We start from the raw sequence: 22,172 nt of genomic DNA on the forward strand, positions 1-22,172 counted from the left end.
GAATTTATCAAATATTTCTGGTCTAATGTTCTAATATGTGTTTCTTGTAAACATACAATGTCATTTTTAAATTGCTTCAAATAATGAAATATCTTTCTTCTCTTTTGTGGTGAGTTTAATCCATTAACATTCCAAGATAAAAGTCTAATTGCCATTATCAGCAATCGGAAACTTTTGAAGCACCAGCCGCAAATCATATCTTTCTTTGGGCCTTGCTCCTCCCATTGTTTCCATCTTGGTAATAGCAGATTGAGCCTGTTGAGCCTTTTCTTCTTGTTCCTTGCGTTTGACAGCTGCTCTTGTCATCCTTGGCTCTTTTGGAATCTCTGATCCCATCTTATACACATCCAATGCTTGTAAAAGGTCTTCTTCCATTACTATCACTTCTTTTTCTTTAATTTCGCCTTCCTTTCTCCTACCATCCGGAGATGGTGGACTTCCAGCTTTAAGCACATAAGCATAACACTCTCGTGCTTTACTGACTGTATTAAGACGATGTGCTTTCCCTTCATAGTAAACTATTATACCAGTTGGGATTGTCCCATCTATACTCAATCTGACGTTTTTTAAGTTCGTTCACCAAAAAAGCAAACTCCTTCCTACCTTTCAACATTTTGACAATGTCTCTCGGAAGATTTCTTTGTCTTGCTATCCAGGAATTCACACGATAAATTTTATCAATATGAAAAGCTACATCTACTGGCCGAACTGCCAAAATCTCTGCAAAGGCCTCCGAAAAAATTTGCTTCAAATTCTCATGTTTACATTCTTTCAATCCACGGATTCGTAAAGCAAGTTCCATAGCACTATATTGTACCAAAACAATTTCATCATCAACTTTATCCATTTTACTTTGAACTGCCTCAATCTTATTTTCCAGTTTTAAATTAACTTTCTTTATTTCTTCTACTTCCTGCTCCAGTAAAATCACATTTGATGCCAGACCCTGTACTGCTGACACCAAACCTTCTTTGACTTCTTTATTTCCAGTTTGAATTTCTAACATCTGTTTTTTCATCTCTGACATTTCTTCTGTAATTAATTTAAACTTATCTTCTATCTGGGAAGTTTGCCAATTCATAACATCGTTAAGAGATTCTTTCATAAATTCTTTCAGATTATCCTGAAGTGCTTCCAAATTTAGTGATTTTGTATCTGCTGTATGTGCTGGAGAGACTCCCGATGTTAATGTTCCTGGGGTTTTTGTAACAGTTGACTTTAATTGTTTTGCTGCCATCTCTTAAAATTTCTCTTTAACTTAATGTTACGTATAAACCTTTTAAGTCTTTTTTTTTTTTTAAACAGTCTCAGTATCTCTTCTCCCTTCTCATTACAATGTTTTAAAAAATTTTCCAGCTGGCCTTCAGCAATAAAAAGCAGACAGTGAGAATTGTAACACTTTCGTTTTCAACTGCGTAGCTCATTAAAAAACAACCGCCATTTTTGCTTTAAAGTCAAATCCAAAACTTAAAAAAATAATAATAGGGAATTGATTGATTACTTGCTTTTATAATTAGAGCTCTCCTGTTTCTGTTCAGTCCGGTATTATCTTTTTTAAGTTAAAATTGGTCCCGGCAGTTGGTCGCGGCAATTAGGTCTGCCGAAGCAGGAAGAAAAGCCTCAGATGTGGAGCACTTTGAAGTTCTGAGAGGGCTTAACCCTTCGAGCCCCCTGGTATCTTCCAGGAGCTCTAGGGAAGCTCTACCTCTGCTTCTTTTGCTCACCTCCGCTTCTTCTCCCGAAGAGGGGGATTTCCGAACCGCTGGACAGCTGATTGTCGCTGTTTTAGCAGTCCAACACGATCCAGAGGTTGGTGACCAAAAAGATCACCTCCATTGCCAACGGAGCCAACCAGGAAGTCATGGAGTTGGGGTTTTTGTATCTTGGGTTTTGAATAGAGGCATCCCTGACTCTCTTTCTCTCTGTGTGTATATGTATGTGTGTGTGAGTGAGATAGAGAGAGAAAGGGAAGGAGGGAGGGAGGGAGGGAGAGAGAGAGAAAGACTCATTGTTACAATACATTCACCTCTCAAAGTTTCATTGTCTTGTTTCATTTTCTTCATTTTGGTATCTGGATTTTTTTTTGAAGCTTTGTACATTAGGATTAGAGTAAGGCAGGGATGGGCGATTAATTTTCTCAAGGGGCCACATGAGAAATTGGAGCTGTTGTGAAGGGCTAAACCTATAAAAGTGCATAGGCACACAAAAAAAGCAGTCACCTTCAAAATAAAAGCAAGGCAGTTTTGCATCCATGGGATACACATCTGATTTCTAATTTCTGATTGACCTCACATGGATCGGACAGGGTCAGTCAGACGGCCAGATGCCTGTAAAATGCTCAGGTCTGCATTAAGGGGAGGTATCATGGCCAAAAGTTTAGGAACCTCCACTCTGTATCACATAACAAGGCAGATACTTAAGTTCAGTTTCTAAGGCAGAAGTAACTGCTGAAACAGTAATTATAAGGAATTTCAATATTTATAAATATAGCAATATCATCATCAGTCAGGTACTAGGAGGGAATTTAAAAATATGTAGTTTCCTAGTATTGTTTTTCCTGGTTTTTAAATATTTTATTTTAATTTATTTCATTACCCCACCCCTTTTTCTTTCCTTTTACTTGATTGTGTATCTCTATTTTGGAAACAATGACAAACATGGAGAGATCAACACTGATATCATGTTTAGAACTTTATAGAAAAGTTCCGTTAATTCTTCAATGACATAATGAACTATTATACTTTTAAGCAATTAATTTTTCATTTTATGATCACAGTAAACCGTTCTATTATCTGATGTATTATTTTTATCCATTAAAAATAATAGATGAAATGCAAATGGTCCTTGGCTTACAAGCACAATTGAGCCCCAAATTTCCACTGCTAAACAAAACAGTTCTTAACTGAATTTTGCCCCATTCTACGACCTTCCTTGCCACAGTAGTGAATCATGGCAGTTGTTAAGTTAGTGACACAGTTGTTAAATCAGTCTGGCTTCCCCATTGACTGCGCTTGTCAGAAAGTCACAAAAGGGGATCACATGACCCTGGAACACTGCAACCATCATAAATACAAGTCAATTGCCAAGTAAGAGAGAAAAAGGGGCCTTCCCCCTCACACCAGGCCCATTGGAGGCAGGAAACAGCCTGTTTCCCTACTTCTGGTGGGCCCAGAAGGCCCGAAAATCAGCTGGCCAGTGCACGCATGTGCACCGGAGCTGAGCTCGCGTGCCCACTGATATGGCTACGCGTGCCACCTGTGGCATGCATGCCATAGGTTCACCATCACGGCTCTATATGCTTTCTGCCATCTCTGAGTCAGAATGTAAAAGATCCTTTCTAAAACCACAGCATCTACCAGCTATGCATTGGCAATACTAAAGTAAAATTTCAGTATCAGTATTGAAACTATCCTATTACTTCTAGATTCATTTCACAAAGCCACAAACTGACAAATCTATCAATCAAAACCTGAGCTTGTCCAGACATGAGTCTAGCTACCAGGCTGTGCAACCCTGAGTAATATACCCAGAGTTGCGTTTCTCTGCAGTGATGTAGCTAAATAACTATCATTAATAAGTGTCCCTTCCCTCTTCTTTCTTTTGACCTAATACTCAATAATTCTTCAAAGAACAGGTCTGGATGTCATATTAGAAAGAAGAATGTTTCTGAATGGAAGATACTTACGTGGGGACTTGCATCTGTTCAGACTAGTCTAAATGTGTGATAATCTAATTATAGATTTTAGCCCCAAGGAGTTAAAAAATCTTGCTTTTCAATATTTTTCTGTAATTCAGAATGACATCCAGACATGTTTTTTGAAGGAATATTGAGTATAAGGTTGAAAGAAAGGAGAAAGTACATTTATTAATTATTTATTTAAACACATCACTCAAAAGAAACACAACTCTGGGTATATTATTCAGGGTTGCATAGCCTGGCAGTTAGACTAATATCTAGAAATGCTTAAGTTTTAATCAGTAGATTTGAATTGACAGAGCTAATGGAAAGAAAGAAAATACTTTGTTATTGCTATTTCTCAATGACATTCACTATGAAAGAAACACATTTCACCCTGTGTTTTAAAACTGTAGTAATTAGATTATTGTGGGTAAGAAGCAGTTGTAATGTGTTTGGAATATGAGGGCATTTTTTCAGTGCCCTTGCTGAATTTGGTACAACTTATATTTTAAAAAAAGTTTTGATCTAAATGTGAAAAATCTCATTCCATAAATTTCCGATATACACAATTTGAAATTTGGAGGGTGAGAAGAAACCAATTGGTTGATTGCCAATTGATGCTACCTACAATACTACCCAAATGTAGATATAACTATAAGTATCCATGGGATGAAGATGGGAGCAAATGAGAAGAACCAGTTTCGTCCAGTGGTTAAGGCTAGAAACCAGGTGACTATGAGTTCTAGTCTCTCCTTAGGCATAAAAGCCAGATGGATGATTTTGGGCTAATCACACACATTCAGCCCAACTCATCTCACAGGGTGGTTATTATGGAGAAAATAGAAAGGGGAATTTAATTCATTTTTTTAAAGCTAAATTTTACTAATTTAGCTGGCCCAGAGTGTCTGCAACTTTAAGCACTCAAAGAGCTATTTGGACCCGTTTCCCACAGAAAACAAAACACTGGTAGCCACAAAACCTGTCACTCACTCGGTCACATGACACCCCCCCTCCAGCCATACCTACCCAGGTTTTGTGGCTCTCTGTGTTTCCTTTTCTATGGGAAACAGATGTGTCTCTCTTTCTCCCCCTCTCTCTCCTTCCCTCTCTCCCTCTCTCCCGTCTCTTTCTCTCTCTCTCCCATCTCTCTCTCTCCCTCTCCCCCATCCCTCCCTCATTTCTTTTTCTCTCCCTCCCTTTCCCTCTCCCATCTTTCTTTCTCCCTCTCGCCTTCCCAATCTCTCTATCTCCTCCCTCTCATCTCTTTCTCTCTTTTCCTCCTCTCTCCTCTCTTTCTCTCTATCATCTTTCTCTCTCCTCTCCCCATCCCTCCCTCATTTCTTTCTCCCTCCCTTTCCCTCTCCCATCTTTCTTTCTCCCTCTCGCCTTCCCAATCTCTCTATCTCCTCCCTCTCATCTCTTTCTCTCTTTTCCCCTCCCTCTCTCCTCTCTTTCTCTCTATCATCTTTCTCTCTCCCTCCTCTCCCTCTCTCCCATCTTTCTCCCTCTCTATCTCCCTCCCCCTCCCTCATCTCTGTTTCTCTCTCTCCCTCCCTCTCCTCACCTCTCTTTCTCCCCCTCTCTATCTCCCTCACCTCTCTCTCTCTCTCTCTTTCTCCCTCTCTCTCCCCCTCCCTTCCTCTCCCCCACAACCCACCCCCACTTCCCAATGCACATACTCAGGGAATAACTGTAAGGAAATTCGCTCTGTCTCTGGAAAGATACAAAAATAAACCTTGCATTGCAAAAGGAGTGACTGTCGGGCTGTTACATTACAGGCCATGAGGTTGCTGCCTTAGATCGCCGCACATACCAAGCATCATTTATTTATTTATTTATTTATTTATTTAGTCACAACAGTGTATACTGTATAAGCATAAGCATGAAAGTAACTATATAATATATAAGCATATATATATATATATAAGCATAAGTATGTAATAACTATATTGATTGGATATAATGAAAGAAAGGACAGGAAGGAAATGACAGGAACGGTAGGCACATTTGTGCTCTTATGCACGCCCCTTATGGACCTCTTAGGAATGGGGTGAGATCAATGGTAGATAGTTTTTGGTTAAAGCTTTGGGGATTTGGGAAGAGACCACTGAGTCAGGTAGTGTGTTCCAAGCATTAACAACTCTGTTACAGAAGTCATATTTTCTACAATCAAGATTGAAGCGGTTAACATTAAGTTTAAATCTATTGTTTGCTCTTGTATTGTTGTGATTGAAGCTGAAGTAGTCTTTAACAGGAAGGACATTGCAATAGATGATTCTATGAGTTAAACACAGGTCCTGTCGAAGGCAAAAAAAAAAAAAAATAAATCCCAAACAGCAGCACACATCCCATGCAGGCACACATACACATCCTGCAACTCAGTCCAAAATGGCCAGAAAATATAGTCCCTGAGTGCCCCCCAAGACACTTCGCAGGCAAAGTATGGGACGACACCCCCCCAATCACCAAGGCAGCGTCCGCTGAATCCTTGCAAAACTGGACAACAGTGCAGGGAGGGGAGCAGACAGAGCTGAATCGAGCCGAATGATTCTGTCTCTCTCTGTCTGCATGGCTGCAACAGGAAACGGCAGGTGGCTACTTCTGGCTTTGTTGGTGCTGGATGCGTGACCTGTACTCCACCCCGAGAGAGAGAGTTGCCAGGGGCGAGTGGGGCAGGGAATGGGTTCCAGGAGGAGAAGGGGACCCAGTCTCCCCATTGTGAAGCGTGCTTTCACTGTGCTGCTGCAAGAGCAGTGGGCAGGCCATGGAGGGGGTATTGGGTCAAAAGGAAAGCCAACCGGACTTCTACTCTAGGATTAGTTCCAGAGACATTAGCAAAAATGCAGAAAAGGCTGGCTTGGGCATCCTTGCTTTTGAGGGCCTTCCCCGGATGCAGCCTGTGCATGGGAGGCAAAAAGCCCAGTTGTCAGGGGTTGCGATCTATCTCCAGGAATCCTGGCAACCGTTCACGCACACGCCACAGATGGAAGAAAAAGCACAGCAAGGACGGGAGGCAGGGGGTGGTAGATGGAAGAGGAAAGGTGTGACCACAGAGCTCTCCCAACACACACGTTCAGCCGCTGCTTCTCCTTTGGCATGGTGCCTGGGCATAGGTACCTTCTCCCTGCTCTCTTCCCCTACCCCCCCACTCAATCACACTTTGGGACAGAAGAGCATGTGCTGGAAACGGGTGTTGGGGTGACATCAGAGCGCACCTTCTGACCCTCTGGCGCTCAGTCCACAACTCTCCACACTCCTCCAGGCACAGCTTGCTGAAGGGGGGGAGCAGCCCTGAAGCCTCCACTAACTTCCCCCCATGGCCTCAGCCATCGCTGCCCAGCTTCCGCAAAGGTGTGGCGCATTTCAAAAGTGACAGATTGCGTCTGGAGGTGCTGAACATTGTCCCGCTGTGAGAGCCGGGCCAGGCTTCTCCATTATACAACACGCCAATGGGAGCGCTTCTGCTGGGCCAGCCTCCCCACCCCCACTGGGCTTTTGTGTTTGGCGCTTGGCTGGGGGACAGGAGCGCTTCCCCCACGCCGCCTCCTTTTTTCTCTTGGCCTCGCCAACAAGGGACGAGGAAGGCCAGGCTTGGGGGATGGCCCCCATCCCGCGAGATCCTTCCCCGCCGTTCTCTCCCAGCCCTCTTTGCTGGTGGCAACAGCAAATGTACCACGAGGAAGGTGGAATCCTGTTGCTGTGCAAAGGCAAGTACAGGGGCTCTTCGCTCCTGCACTAAAGCTCCACCCTGTCATCCCGACAGGCCTTTCATCCCTCTGCTGCGACAGGGAGCTGCAGCAGAGGGTTGGAAGAGCCACGTGCAGCTCTGGGGCCACAGGTTGCCGATACCCAACCTGGCCAATTCAATTCAATTCAGAATAGAACTGGAAGAAACCTTGGAGGTCTTCTAGTCCAGTTTAAGCAGGAGATCCTATACATTCCAGACAAATGGTTGTCCAGTCTCTTCTTAAAACTCCCCAATGATGAAGCAGCCACAACTTCTGAAGGTTAGCTCCTCCACTGATTATTCAACTGTCAAGAATTTTCTCCTTAGTTCTGGGTTGCTTTTCTCCTTGATTAATTTCCATCCATTGTTATTTGTCCTGCCCTCTGGTGCGTTGGAAAATATGTTCACCCCCTCTTCTTTGTGGCAGCCCCTCAAATAGCATTAGGCATGTTTATCACTTTGAGTTATTTGTAAAAATAATAAAGGCAGGATTTAAAAAATCTAATAAATACAAATAAATAAATAAGTTGGCCCTGATTTATTTAGTGGCACTGGATGTAATGATCACAATTGAATGACATCATTATACATATAGCAATAGCAATAACAATAGCCTTAGACTGATATACCGCTTCACAGTGCTTTACTGTCCTCTCTAAGCAGTTTACAGAGTCAGCATATTGCCCCCAACAATCTGGATCCTCATTTTTCTGACCTTGGAAGAACAGAAGATTGAGTCAACCTTGAACAGGTCAGGATCTAACTCTTGCCAATTATTATTATTATTATTATTATTATTATTTACATTTATATCCTGCCCTTCTCCGAAGACTCAGGGCGGCTTACACTACGTAATGAGCAGAGTCAGACTGTAATATCAACAACTGCACCACTATGGCTCTTTGTCATGACATGTCATTTTGGCATCATCACCATTTTCTAAAAATAATAAAGGCAGGATTTTAAAAAATATTTTAAAACAATTTCTATTCAGACAAACCCCCAGATCTCAAAACGACAAATCCATTGTATCTGAAGTAATTCTCAAAAGACAAATTAAATTTTTAAGAGCCAGTTTGTTCTAGTGGTTAAGGAACCAGACTAGAAAGCGGGAGCCTGCGAAATCACATTTGCATGATGTCATTATATACATGTTGTTATTTTGGCGTTAGCATCATTTTCTAGGATTATATACAGTATTCTCCAAGGGCATCTTGCAACATTCAAAGAGAAGCCCTTTTTAAAAAGTTGGATTACTTACCATCTTAAATCTGAACTTCTGAGTTCTTTCAATTAATCTACTCTTACCTCAGTCTGAAAAACAAGACGAAGATCTAAAATATCTTCCTAACCCTGCTGAATAATTTGTGACAGACCCTATCAAATATCATGAATTTCACATAAAGCTATTTTGGAATAGACTGCCAGACTGGGGGGGGGGGGGGCCAATTTTATCATTGAATTTTAAACCGTAAGATGGAAAACTCCATTATGGCCATCAAATGAGACCATAGTAGGATTATGATATATTTTCGATCTAGCCCTGGTTTGCTGTATTCCTTAAGAATCATTTATCAGAACTGTATGGCTTCTATTATAGTCCTTAATAGGACTGTATAGCTTTAAAGCAATGCCCCAAAGGTGCTTTTTCAAGCACGTTTTTAAGCACCTTTCAATGTCCCAAAGATGTTTTTTTTTAAAGACATCTGGACTTACTTTGTTTTTCTTTGAAGACATTTCGCTTCTCATCCAAGAAACTTCTTCAGTTTTGACTGATATCCATTCTCCACCATTTAGTCAAAGCTTCTTGGATGAGACCTTCAAGGTTCCTTCCATCTCTGTTATTCTGTGTGTCTGTGTTCTTGATGGTTTATGTCAAGTGTGTTTTTTCCCCAGCTCCTTTCTTACCTTCCTAACAAATCTCTCACATCAAGATACACATTTGTTTTGCATGTCTGATTGGTGCCATCCCATTGGGGAAACAAGGTGAATGAGGCTACGTTAGATAAGAAGATGGAGATGTTTTTCCCCAGGGTTTTCTCAATTTTTTGAAGTGCTTTGTAATCATCTTATAAAACACAAAAAGCTATTTGATTCTCCCCAAAAAATATGGGGAAAAAACTACAGTGTTGATTTTTTTGATTTTCAGCAGAAAATACCCAAATTGCAAAGTTGAACTTAGAAAGAAGAAAGCCTTTGGGAGGGCCTCCAAATCATGGCTTGTTCATCCTTGGTCTAAGGTGACATAGGAGTTTCTGAGGAAAACTGACCTTTCCAGCAAATGTGGAAATCAAACAATGTGAGCTATTAGTTTGCAACTGGCCTCACATATCAGAACTGTTTGAATGGGCAAGGCTTTTATTTTTAGGACATTCTTGAGCAGAAATGGTCATAATTAATCTCTGATGAGTAATAAAATACCCCGACTGAGAGAAAGCAGCAAAGTCCTGAGTCATAACTGTTCCTATTGTAAGCAACAGATGTCTCCCAAAATATAACATTATAAATATTGTATGACTTTGCACACATACAAAGAGTCTAACTACCACTTAGGAAAAGAGAAGAATGACATTCAGTTCATATTTTAATAGGAGTTTACCAAATTTGTGGTTCCCAAATCAAAAAGTGAGTTGGAGCAAAATTCATCAAAAATGTTGAGGTTGTAATTACATGCAATTCTTCGTTTAACAGCATCAAAGACGACCATCACTGCTGGTGACAGGATTGTCTTGATGGGAAATAAATTAAAGAACAGAATAACAGAATTGGAAGGGACCTTGGAGGTTTTCTAGTCCAACTACCTGCTCAAGCAGGAGAAAATATACAATTGCAGACAAACTGTTGTCTAATCTCTTCTTAAAAACCTCCAGTGGTGGAGCATTCATTTTAGAGACTAAAACATATGAAGAATAGTTACAGGAACTAGGCATGGCTAGACTAGTGAAGAGAAGGACCAGGGAGACATGATAGCAGTGTTCCAATATTTGAGGGGTTGCTACGGAGAGGAAGGGGTCAAGCTATTTTCCAAGGCACCTGTAGGCTAGACAAGAAATAATGGATGGAAACTGATTAAGGCGATTCTAGAAATTAGGAGAAATTTTCTGACAGTGATAATAGTCAACCAATGGAACAGCTTGCCTTCGGAAATTGTGGGAGCTTCATCTCTGGAGGCTTTCAAGAAGAGATTGGACTGCCATTTGTCAGAAACAGTGTAGGGTCTCTTGCTTAGGCGGAAGATTGGACTAGATGACCTACAAGGTCCCTTCCAACTCTGTTAATCTGTAAACCCACAACTTCTGGAGGAAAGGCATTCCACTGATTAATTATTCTAACTATCAGGAACTTCTCCTAATTTTTCCTTCATTCTAGGCATAGCCAATTCCAGCTACTGCTCTTTATATGTTTTACCCTCCATTGCCCTAATCATCTTTGTTGTTCTTCTCTGCACTCTTTCTAGTCCATGTTTTGGCAGTCTTTCTGGATTTATGGTTCCTATGGTACAGCTGACCTACACATGGATTAGAGAACAAACAGAAGTATATGATGCCATCAAGAGAGTGAAAGAATTCATTGACCAGTTGGTGTCGCAGCAAGACAGAGGTGGGAGCTCCACAAAGTGATATCTGCTTGCCAGGAGATCCTATAGGGCTAAAGCCACCCTGGAGGGGTAGTGAAGATAGGAGGGATCCTTTGTCGAAATGGTGATTTCCTCTTGATCCAAAGAAACCCTCCCAAATGGCAGCAGAGATGATGGCCATTATGGCCAGACCGAAGCTGTGACAACCGGGACAAGAAGATTATGAACTGGAGCTGTTCGTGAACAGGGGATTGTAACTGGGTGAGATGTTTTCAACTTCTATATTAGAGACTTAAATCCAAATAAAAGAATTTCTAAAAGAAAGAAATTTTAATGAGAGACTATGAAGTTTTAAACTTTAAAATATAGAAAGTCCGGACTGGAACTTGCAGTATTGAAAAAAGTGACTCTAATTTGCTGATAATATTATCTGATTACTTTTTATTGTACAAAAAAAAATGATTTTTAAAAATTATTTGACAATCTACCTCCGAACGAACTACCTCCAACGTTGTGCCAACTCTCTGACCTCCGAACCTTCCGGCGTGAGCTGAAGACTCTTTTATTTCATTGAGCAGGATTAGCCTAATAGTTTTTAATAGTTTTAATCAGTTTTTAATGGGATTTAGCAAATTTTTACAATTTCGGCCAATTTATAATTAGTTTTTTAAAATTGTTCTTAACTTTTGTATTGTTGTTGTTTTTTTACTTGGCTGTAAACTGCCCTGAGTCCTTCGGGAGAAGGGCAGTATAAAAGTTGAAATAATAAATAAATAAATAAATAAATAAATAAATCAATCAATCAATCAATCAATCAATCAGCTGTTACGCCTTCCACTTCCTTTTAATGTTGGAACTTAGAGCTAGGATGACAACTACTGGTGAAAAAAGATATTAAACTACTATATGGTGGGAAAAGACCTTGACAGAAAAAGAGGAGTAATAAGAAAAGAGAAACAAGAGAAGAAAAAGGGAAACAAAGTGGAACAATACCTGGAAGGCCATCTTTTTGTTTTTGTTTTGTTCTGTATCTATTTGTTTTCTGGCTGTTTGGGAATAACTGGTGAACCTTTTAAAGATTCTTAAAAGAGTGAGGACTATAAACAATAAGAATGGTTCCTGAAAGTGAACTTAGTTCTGTGGATTAATGTGACATGGGGAAATCTGGTGGGCCATCCTGGATTATAACTACTATTTGATAGAACATTTTACAAAGTGAAAGAAGAAAAATTAAACAAAACTTATGAATGCAGACAATTTAGAGGGAGCAAATTAGAAGATTTTGAGGACTATAAATATTGTGGATTCTGAGGACCAGTTCTGGGACTGAGTGAAATTCTTTTAATATCGGGTTTTTTCACACCTTTGGACTGGGGCATTGGGATTTTGGTGGATTATTGAATAATTTTTGGTCCATTAAATTAAAGCAAAATGGCACAACAGGGTAAAACAAATGCATTTCAAAATGAAATACTATTGATGCTTCAATGTATTCAGAAGCTATGATAAGGAACGATCAGGAGATGATAGACCTGATGGATAATACATATGCTAGAGTAGAAAACCCTAAGCAAATGATAATGAAAAATGAACAAAAAACTCAGAAAATAGAGGAGAAACCAGAAGGAGCAGAGTAAAGAATAGAGGAGATTAAGTAACAAATGATAGAAGCTGATAAAGAGGCGGAAGAGATAGAAAAGATTTCTGAAATGGAGCAGGTAGATTATTCTTCAAGAGGTCAAAATATAGAAGAGAATAGAGATCTCCCTGAAGCGATGAAAGAGTTACTGATGGGTACTCTAGAGATTCGACAGCAAGAGACAGATGTGGAGGCAAATGAAAGAATTAAGACTAAATATGAGTGATGTAAGGGGGTACAAGAGGAGCATGGGAGATTTGTCCAAAAGTCAATAAGAGTTGAAATACTAAAAAGGGCAAGAGATGATGGATAGATACATAATGCTTTTCAGTATGGGAATTGTTTTATTAGGGGTTAGAAAAAAGAGGTAGAAAGTAGAAATTGGGGAAAATATTACTATGTATACTGTACATAATATAATACACTATAATTACAATGTATATGTAAATGTTAGAAGTTGAAAGATTACTATTATGTACATACTGTTATGTACATACAGTGATAGTATTATCATTGTTATTAGTATTGTGTATAAAGTAAATTGAACCAGACAATACACTGTTCACTAAGCACATATATGAGTGCTTAGTGAACAGTGAACATATATGTTAAAGCAAAAATCATAAATATTTTTTTTTTAAAAAGAGTCAAAAAATTGAAATGGAAATGGGCTGGTCACCTAGCAAGAAGAACTGATGATAGATGAACCAAGGCAATCATAGAATGGTTGATTGCCATTTGATCAAAAGCATCCATGAAAGATACCCAAAACAAGATGGATTGATGACATTACTAAATATTGTGGGCCCAATTGGCAAAAGAAAACTCAGGACCGTCTGGGACCAACTGGGATGGAAACATGCGGAAGAGATCTTCATCCTGCAATGGATAGACAACAGAATGATGATGATGATAACAATAGATGTAGGAGACAGCTGTGACCAAGGGGTCACAGCTCTGCTTGGTGTGCCAGTGGCAGCAGAGGAAGGAGGAACCCCACGGGACTACTGCAGAGCACTCAACATGGGGCTGCCTTTCGGAACCATTTGGAAGCTTTTTGTTGGAACTACAGGTAGTCCTTGTTGTTATGACCACAATTAAGACCAATTGCCGCATTTGTTGAGTGAATCACTGTAGTTATTAGCAATACGAATATTAGTAATAGGGTTAAGTGAATCTGGCTTCCCCATTAGCGTTGCGTGTCAGAAGGTCACAAAAGAGGATCATGTGACCCACCACAACAGTCATAAATATGAATCAATTGCCAAGCATCTGAATTTTGATCACATGACCATGGGGATGCTGTAAGTGTCAAAAACATACGTCACTTTTTCAGTGCTGTTGTAAGTTTGAACGGTCACTAAATATATTTTCCATATATCTTGTAAATCACTGAACATTATGTTTGAGCAGGACAGGATAGAAATATAATATATTAAATCACAAAAGCAATTTTAAAAATAAAAACAATTACCATATTGAAAGAATTGCACCCATTGTCTGTCTGTCTCTGTACATGAGGAAATATTTTAAATACTTTTTATTTATTTCATACACAATGAACAAAACAGTCTTTACGCTATTTTTTAAAAAACAATAATTGACTAAAGGTAAATTCCTTGCTTGGACCATAAGAAAGGCTGAGCACCAAAGAATTGAGGCCTTTGAACTATGGTGCTGGAGAAACTCCTGTGAGTCTGTTGGACTGCAAGGCGATCAAACTGGTTAGTCCTACAGATCAACCCTGATTGCTCTTTAGAAGGCCAGATCCTGAAGATGAAACTCAAATACTTTGGCCACCTAATGAGAAAGAAGGACTCACTGGAGGAGAGCCTAATGCTGGGAAAGATGGAGGGCAAAAGAAGGGGATGGAGTCACTGAAGCAGTAGGCGTGAGCTTGAATGGACTCCAGAGGATGGTAGAGGACAGGAAGGCCTGGAGGAACGTTGTCCATGGGGTCGCGATGGGTCAGGCATGACTTCGCAACCAAAAACAACAAAAACTCCATGCAAAAATAGTTTAAACCAGTGGTAGTCAACCTGGTCCCTACCACCCACTAGTGGGCGTTCCAGCTTTCATGGTGGGCAGTAGGGATTTTGTACGATACTGAAGCTCTTTCCTTTTTTTAAATTTAATTGACTTTTTAAAAAATTTTCATAGCATTATTTAAAAACATTTTCATTATGTTTTCAAAAATTCCCCGTGACAATTTAAATTTCTGAAAATATACTATTTGTATTGCCCATGCATAAGTTTAGTTCATGTTACCTAAGTGAAACTAAATGGCGCTATAGTGCGACCGCAAACAAAAGAGCCTTGTCCCAGAATAGCTCATGCATCTCCCCCCACACCACCCAGCTGTAACAGACAAGCAGAGCTGGTAGTTGGTGCCCCCCCCAACCCAATCCACGATGCGCAAGAGGCATGCGCAGATGACAATACATGGCGCATTACTGTGGAAACGGGCGGTTACAAAATTTTACTACTAACAGAGATACAAAAGTGGGCAATAGGTATAAAAAGGTTGACTACTCCTGGTTTAAACTATGGACTGTTGAAGTGTGAAACTAAAACTGGCACAATCATCCGTCTCTATTATACAGTGAGGATTCTGAAATTGCCATTATCCAAGTTAATCTTCCAAAGGTACCATTATATGAATTCAAATAGTGCTTCTTATACTAAAAAAGGACCCTCAGGTTCTGCATTTAAATAATAATTCTATGCAGAGAAGCCATGAAATATGACAGAAGTTGTCAGCCTGGGCCTGTGGGTATGAAAAGGCAGGGGAGAACTAGATTGCTCTGATAAGTCTAAACTCTGCAGAAAATCCTGAATTCAGGTTCAGATGATGTTTAGGTTCCCTACTGCTGTATACTCATTCCTTGCTTTAGCTACTTATGACAGTAAGGAGGACAGGATAAATTTTCCGAGGATGACAAAGAACATCAGTGTCTGTTTTTAGATGCTATTTAATTGCCATATTCTTCTAATCAATTAGCACTACAAGATTGCAAAATGAGAGAAGAACAATCTCAGTTTCATTATGGATAGATAGATAGGAGAGAGAGAGGGAGAGAGAGAGGGAGGGAGGGAGAGAGAGACGGACAGATAATAGAATAACAGAATTGGAAGGGACCTTGGAGTTCTTCTACTCCCCCTGCTGAAGCAGGAAACTCTATACCATTCAAGACAAATGGTTGTTCAATCTTTTCTCAAAAATCTCCAGTGATGAAACATCCACAGCTTCTGAAGGAAAATCGTTCCACTGGTTAATTGTTCTCACTTCCAGGAAATTTCCCTTAATTCTAGGCTGGATCTCTCTTTGATACATTTCCAATACAATAAGTTGACCCCCTCTTCTTTGCGGTAGCCCCTCAAATATTGGAAGACTGCTGTTATTTATTTATTTTAATTTGCATTTAAGATTGTCACAAATGGATAAAAAAATCAGTAAAAAATGTTGGAGATGTGAGATGGAATTGGGGACTTATGAACATATGTGGTATAATTGTGATAAGGTTAAAAAGTTTTGGCAACAATTGGAGAAAATGATATTTGAAATGATGGGGAAAGTAATAACATTGAGAGTGGAAACTATATTATTGTTGGTAATTAAGGAAATAGAATTAACAAAATATGAAAAAGAATTGATTAGAATTATGATTATAATAGGTAGAATTATAATAGCTAGATATTGGAAACTAGATGTGATTTTTAGAATAGAAGAGTGGAATTCTGAAATGTGGAAATTAGCTTTAAATGATAAAATGACATGTGATATTAAAATTAGAAGTGGTGTGTATAAAGAAGATATTTTTTGGAAGACTTGGAAACCATTTGTGGACTTTGCGCTTGGAACATTGGACGCTTCAGTACCTGTACCTCGAGAACGTGGATTTTGGCAATCATGAGGATATATCCGAAGACCCAAATCTTCCTTTTGTGTATAGCACAAGGGTGTAATAATGTATTTTCTTTTTGTTTGTTTGTTGCAAAAAAAGTAATAAAAAAAAAAATAATAATTTGCATTTATATCCCGCCCTTCTCCGAAGACTCAGGGCGGCTTACACTATGTTAGCAATAGTCTTCATCCTATTTGTATATTTATATACAAAGTCAACTTATTGCCCCCAACAATCTGGGTCCTCATTTTATCTACCTTTTAAAGGATGGAAGGCTGAGTCAACCTTGGGCCTGGTGGGACTAGAACCTGCAGTAATTGCAGGCAGCTGTGTTAATAACAGACTGTCTTACCAGTCTGAGCCACAGAGGCCCATGTCACCCCAGTCCTTCTTTTCACTAGGAAAGAGGGGGGGGGAGAGGGAGAGAGAGAGATTGAATATTACATTTGTCAGGCTTGAGAAATGATCTGCTCAATAATTGGTTGATCTGAAAAAAGAAAAAAGCAGACCCTGCAATTGATGAAAAGGACTAGCTAATTTTTTTTTTTACTATTACATGTTTTTTAAACACTTATTTCCACCAACTTTATTAGAAGACATGGGCAGACTTAAGCAACTCAGATTGTTTGGCAGATTAATTATCTAGATCTCAAGCAGGGAAGCATCTAAGAATCCAAATCGTCCACCCCAGATCTTAGAATGATTCCCAAAATGTCATCTCAAGTTTATTGGGAAGGCTGATAATCAAAACGTCCATGGGAGTCAACAGCAAATTATAGTTTCCTTAGTGAATCTTTCTATTTTTATTTAGATCACTCTGTGTGTTCCCCAAATTTTATTACATCCCTCCTCCATCCTGCTAAACATTGTTTTTCTTTAGTCAGCCATTCTCAGTTCTCAGCAGAATCAAGTCTTAGCTAGTACAACTCTGAAATAGCATAAAAACTCAGAAATTACAAATAGTTCTTGACTTATAACCATTTGTTTAGCAGTTGTTCAAAGTTCCAACACAATTGAAAAAAAGGGGGACTTATTCGTGATCCTTTCGTTATAACTGTTGCAGCATCCCCATGGTTATGTAATCAAAATTCAGGCACTTGGCAACCAGCATATATTTATAATGGTTACAGCATCCCAGGGTAATGTGATTGCCATTGGTGACTTTCTTCAACAGCTTCTGATAAGCAGTCAATGGGTGAAGCCAAATGTACTTAACAACCGCATGTTCAGTTAACAACTGCAGTGATTTGCTTGACAAACCTGGCAAAAATGATTGTAAAATTGGGCACAACTCATTAATGAACACTTCGCTTAGTAATGGAAATTCAGGCTGCAGTTTTGGTCATAAGTTGAGAACATTCATTAGCTGTTGAGATTGATGGATTTCTTTCTTATTTTTTTGAAGGTAAACATTTGAATTATCAAGGCAATGCCTCTCCTCAAAATGATCTGTTTGCATTTCAGCTGATCTTGCCCCAGGCCAAGTCAAGGTCAGCCCTTGGGGTAGAGAACAGGGGTGTTAGACACACTCCAGGAGCCCAGTGAAGAAGCCTGTCAGTTGGCAGGAGATGAGTAATCTGTTGTGTGAAAGTGTGTGTGTCAATTCTGGCTGAGCTCAGCTGCTATGTGCAAAACACCCCAGCTGTCAGACAACATTCTAGGAATAACTGGGTAAGGTTTTCCTCCTTTTAAGAACAGCTGAGAAGCTAAAATCACACTCAAGTCGTTTGTACCAATTGCTTAAGCAGAAGAAAAGCAGGGTGCAATTTTACCTCTTCAGAATCTCCTATTTAACTGTTGCTGTTGTTTTTTATTTTTGCAGTGGCTGAAAATTGCAATTCTGCCAATGCTTCTGGCCAAAATTGCATATCACCATTCTTGTTCCTAGTTGGTTGCTTTTAGTCACATCAGATATATAGAATCAAATATATCAAAATATAGAATCAAAATCATGTGAAGCATTAGTACCGCTTGATAAAATCTTAATAAGACCATACCTGGAACACTGCATCCAGTTTCGATCACCACATTACAAAAAAGATGTTGAGACTTTGGAAAAAGTGAAGAGAAGAGCAATTAGGATGATTAAAGGCCTGGAGTCTAAAATATATGAAGAATGGTTGCAGGATTTGGGTATGGCTATCTAATCAGAATCAGAATAGAGCTGAAATGGATGTTGGAGGTCTTCTAATCCAGCCCCCTGCTCAAGCAGGAGATCCAATACCATTTCAGTCAAGTGACTGTCCAGTCTCTTTGTTAGATCCGATGATGGAAGAGACGGACACAGCTCTTTCAGTAACAACAGCTCTTTATTAGTAGACCGGTACAACCCAATAGAGTGCTAATCTGGAAGTGTCCTCTTTATATAGAGGGCTGCCAGACAGCTTAGCCAATGAGATTCAAGTATTTTCTCACCTTTTTGGAGGACCTGAGTGAAAACTATAGCACACTCCTTATATGGTATATAACACTCCTCCCCTCCTAGAATAAAATTACTTTGAATAATTATGCACATACTTACAGACGTAATCACGCAGGTAGGCGGGGCTGGTGCAAGTCCTTGTTGACCTGCGCAGTTCCGTTTGCTCCTGGGTGTCGACTTGAGTGGGTGGATTAGTTGCAGTCTCTGAACCCGCCAATGGAACCTCCTGGGACACATCGCTGGGCGTGGTAGGAGGTTGAAGGCCCAACCCTTCTGGTAGTCTGTGCTGGAGTCTTGGTTCCACAGGTGGGTAATCAAGCTGCACAATCGGGTTTGAGTTAGTATTAGACATTTGCTGTGACAGTTTTGAATAGTCAGGGTCTGGCCACTTGTTGGATTGAGCTTGTTCTGGTGTGCGAAGAGGAGAGTTTGCAATTTGGCCCCGGAGTTGGTCCAAGTGCTGACGCCACAGTCTCCCATCCTCCAGCTCAACTTTGAAGGAGCGAGGACTAGATTTTTGCACAACTGTGCCAGGAATCCAGAGGGCGCTACTGGCATAATTGTGGGCATAAACCCCCATCCCCAATTTCAAATTGTCGAATTTTCCCTGTTGAATTGGGTGGAGTATCAGCAACATAATTTAGATGTAATTGGTCTAATTGAGATCGGAGTCTCCTACCCATGAGGAGTTCCAAGGGACTTCTATTGGTGGCCGCACAAGGGGTGATATGCTGAATTAGCAAGAATTTATCAATTTGGGCTTGCCAATCGCCCAGGTTCATTCTGGCCAAAGCCTCCTTAGTAAATCACATTAATCTTTCAGCCTGCCCATTACTAGCTGGATGAAACGGTGTCATCAATGCATGTCTGATGCCCAATTCTGCAAAAAGGCCTCAAAGGGCACGGCTGTTGATTGTGGGCCATTTTCAGAAACTAGCATGTTGGGGAGGCCATGTGTGGCGAACAGTTTCCTAAGTGCCTTAATGACTGCTTCGTCAGTGGTTGAAGTCATAGGACTATCTCTAACCACTTAGAGTAAGTGTCAACCACAATTAGGAAAGTTTGCCCTTTTACTGGCCCCACGAAATCTATATGCACTCTGGCCCACGGAGCCTGGGGCGTTTCCCATGTTTTGGCCGGGGCAACGGGTAGAGCCAGTCGGGATTCCTGGCACAGAGAGCAGGTGGCAACCCATTCCACAATGTCCTGGTCCATCTTGGGCCACCAGACGTAGCTCCTGGCCAGCCCTTTCATCCTGACAATGCCAGGATGCCCCTCGTGCAAAACTTCCAATACTTCCCTCCATAATTTAGAGGGAATGACCACCCTTTCCCCCCATAAAAGACAACCCTTCAAAATAGATAATTCATGTTGGTGCAAAAAATATGGACGAGCAGAGTACGAAACAGGGGCATGGGGCCAACCCTGCCACACATAGTTCAAGATTTGCATCAGTTTAGAGTCTTTAGTGGTATTCCGAGCAATCTCAACAGCAGTGATAGGCCCCGAAGCTATGTCCTCAAGCAGGATGACTTGGCAGACCAGCATAGGATCTTCTACCAGGGTGGGCAGGGGGCAACGGCTTAGCACTTAGACTCAACCCAAGGACTTTTCGGGCTGGTGAATTAGCCGGTAGCTGTAGGCAACCAGGAATAGTGACCAGTGCACTATTCAGGGTGACATGACAGCCGGAGTGAAACGGTCACCTGCTAACAATCCCAGAAAGGGCTTGTGGTCCGTAACCAGAGTGAAATGTCTGCCATACAAATAGTCCTGGACAGTAGCCAGCGCCTCTCTGCCCATTTGGCTGTAGTTGCGTTCGGCGGCAGACAAAGTGCGGGAATAGAAAGCGAGAAGAGCCTCCCGGCCATTAGGAAGCTGATGGCTGAGAACAGCCCCCACCCCGAATGGCAAGGAGTCACTGTAATGGACCAACACACTGTCAGATGTCAGCAAATTCTTTATGGCGCAAAAGCAGCCACTTCAGCCGGGCCCCAATTCCAGGAAACCTTCATTCCAAGCAGCCTATGTAAGGGTTCAGCCACGATGGCCTTTTTCCTCAAGAAAATGCTATGTAAATTTAGTAAGCCGAGGAAGGCTTGAAGCTCCTATTTATTCTTAGGGGTGGGAGCATTTTGAATGGCAGCAATTTTGGATTTCGTTGGGTGGATCCCTGAGCCGTCGATCATGTACCCAAGGACTTCTACCTGGGGCACTGCGATTTGGCATTTTTCACACTTTACTTTAAAGCCCGCCTCTCTGAACCTGGTCAGGACAGTTCTGAGCCGGGCAAATAGGGCAGGTTTATCTGTAGCGGACACCAGGACATCATCAAAGTAGGGCATCACCCCAGGGATGCCCTGTAACAGCCGTTCCATTAAGCTTTGGAACAGTTGGACTTCCGGCATGGCTCCGCTTCGTTGAAAAAGCAGTCTTGTTTAGACTGCTAACCTCGTAGTCTGTAGAGCTGTCAGGACATCATAAATCACGTCCGACAGTTTGTTAAATCTCTTCCCTCGGGCAAAGAGGGAGAGATGAGCATTCAGGCTGAAGTTGAGACACCCAAAAAAGCCACAGGCTTGAGGGGAGAGCTCCTTCCATAGCCTGAAAAGCTCCGGACTGGGGGGGGGGGCTGCCTTGGCAGGAAAAAAACATTGCATCCAGTCTCCACGGCACAAATTGATTTATGATGGATTGTAACGTGGACGGAGCAGAAACTGGAGTTCTAGCATTTGTTTGTAAGAAGACTGCAAGCCCCTGAGGATATATTTGTTGCGAAGATAGGAGAGAAGAAAGCAAATGGCGTTTTGTGGAATGTGTGTACTGGAAACGAAAGTTAAAGAAATGTTTATTAACAGCTAGTGTGGAACTAGAAGATATATAGGAAGATACTGACTAAATGGAAGAAACGAGAATTTTATGATTTATATTTTTTCTTCTTCTTTGGGATTATAGTGATTTAGAAGAAAAGTTTTTTGAATTTTTCTTTTTGAATTGTTTTTTTTTTTGGTCCGTTATTAAGTTATATTTTTTTAAAAATGGTTTTTAAGCAAATAGTGCCAAAAGTCATTAAAAACTTTGAAATTTCTTCAGTTCAGATTCAAAAATTAAAAGAAGAAATCAAAAAGGAATTAAGAAATTCTTTACAGGAGTTTTTGGAGAGTCGTTTTTTAGAAATAGATCAAAAATTTGATGAAATAGAGAAAGAGATGTTGGATTTTAA

The 22,172-nt window shown here is 40.6% G+C and overlaps 1 protein-coding gene across 5 annotated transcripts in view; it reads right to left on the reverse strand.

Moving 5' to 3' along the window:
* The window catches only part of DCX (doublecortin), a 224,278-nt gene that overhangs the window by 143,214 nt on the left and 58,892 nt on the right, over window positions 1-22,172 (reverse strand). For 2 of the 5 annotated variants that reach the window (XM_058197005.1, XM_058197006.1), the window contains one exon: window positions 19,049-19,268. The exons of 2 other annotated variants lie outside the window; for them this stretch is intronic. In XM_058197005.1, the coding sequence (XP_058052988.1) occupies window positions 19,049-19,268 (220 nt within the window). Of the gene's footprint in view, window positions 1-18,524; window positions 18,577-19,048; window positions 19,269-22,172 lie in introns of those variants that run through there. One more of the 5 variants, XM_058197010.1, reaches the window with a different exon arrangement.

This window comes from Ahaetulla prasina, chromosome 11 (assembly GCF_028640845.1).
Source record: "Ahaetulla prasina isolate Xishuangbanna chromosome 11, ASM2864084v1, whole genome shotgun sequence".
In the NCBI taxonomy this organism is placed as follows: domain Eukaryota; kingdom Metazoa; phylum Chordata; class Lepidosauria; order Squamata; family Colubridae; genus Ahaetulla; species Ahaetulla prasina.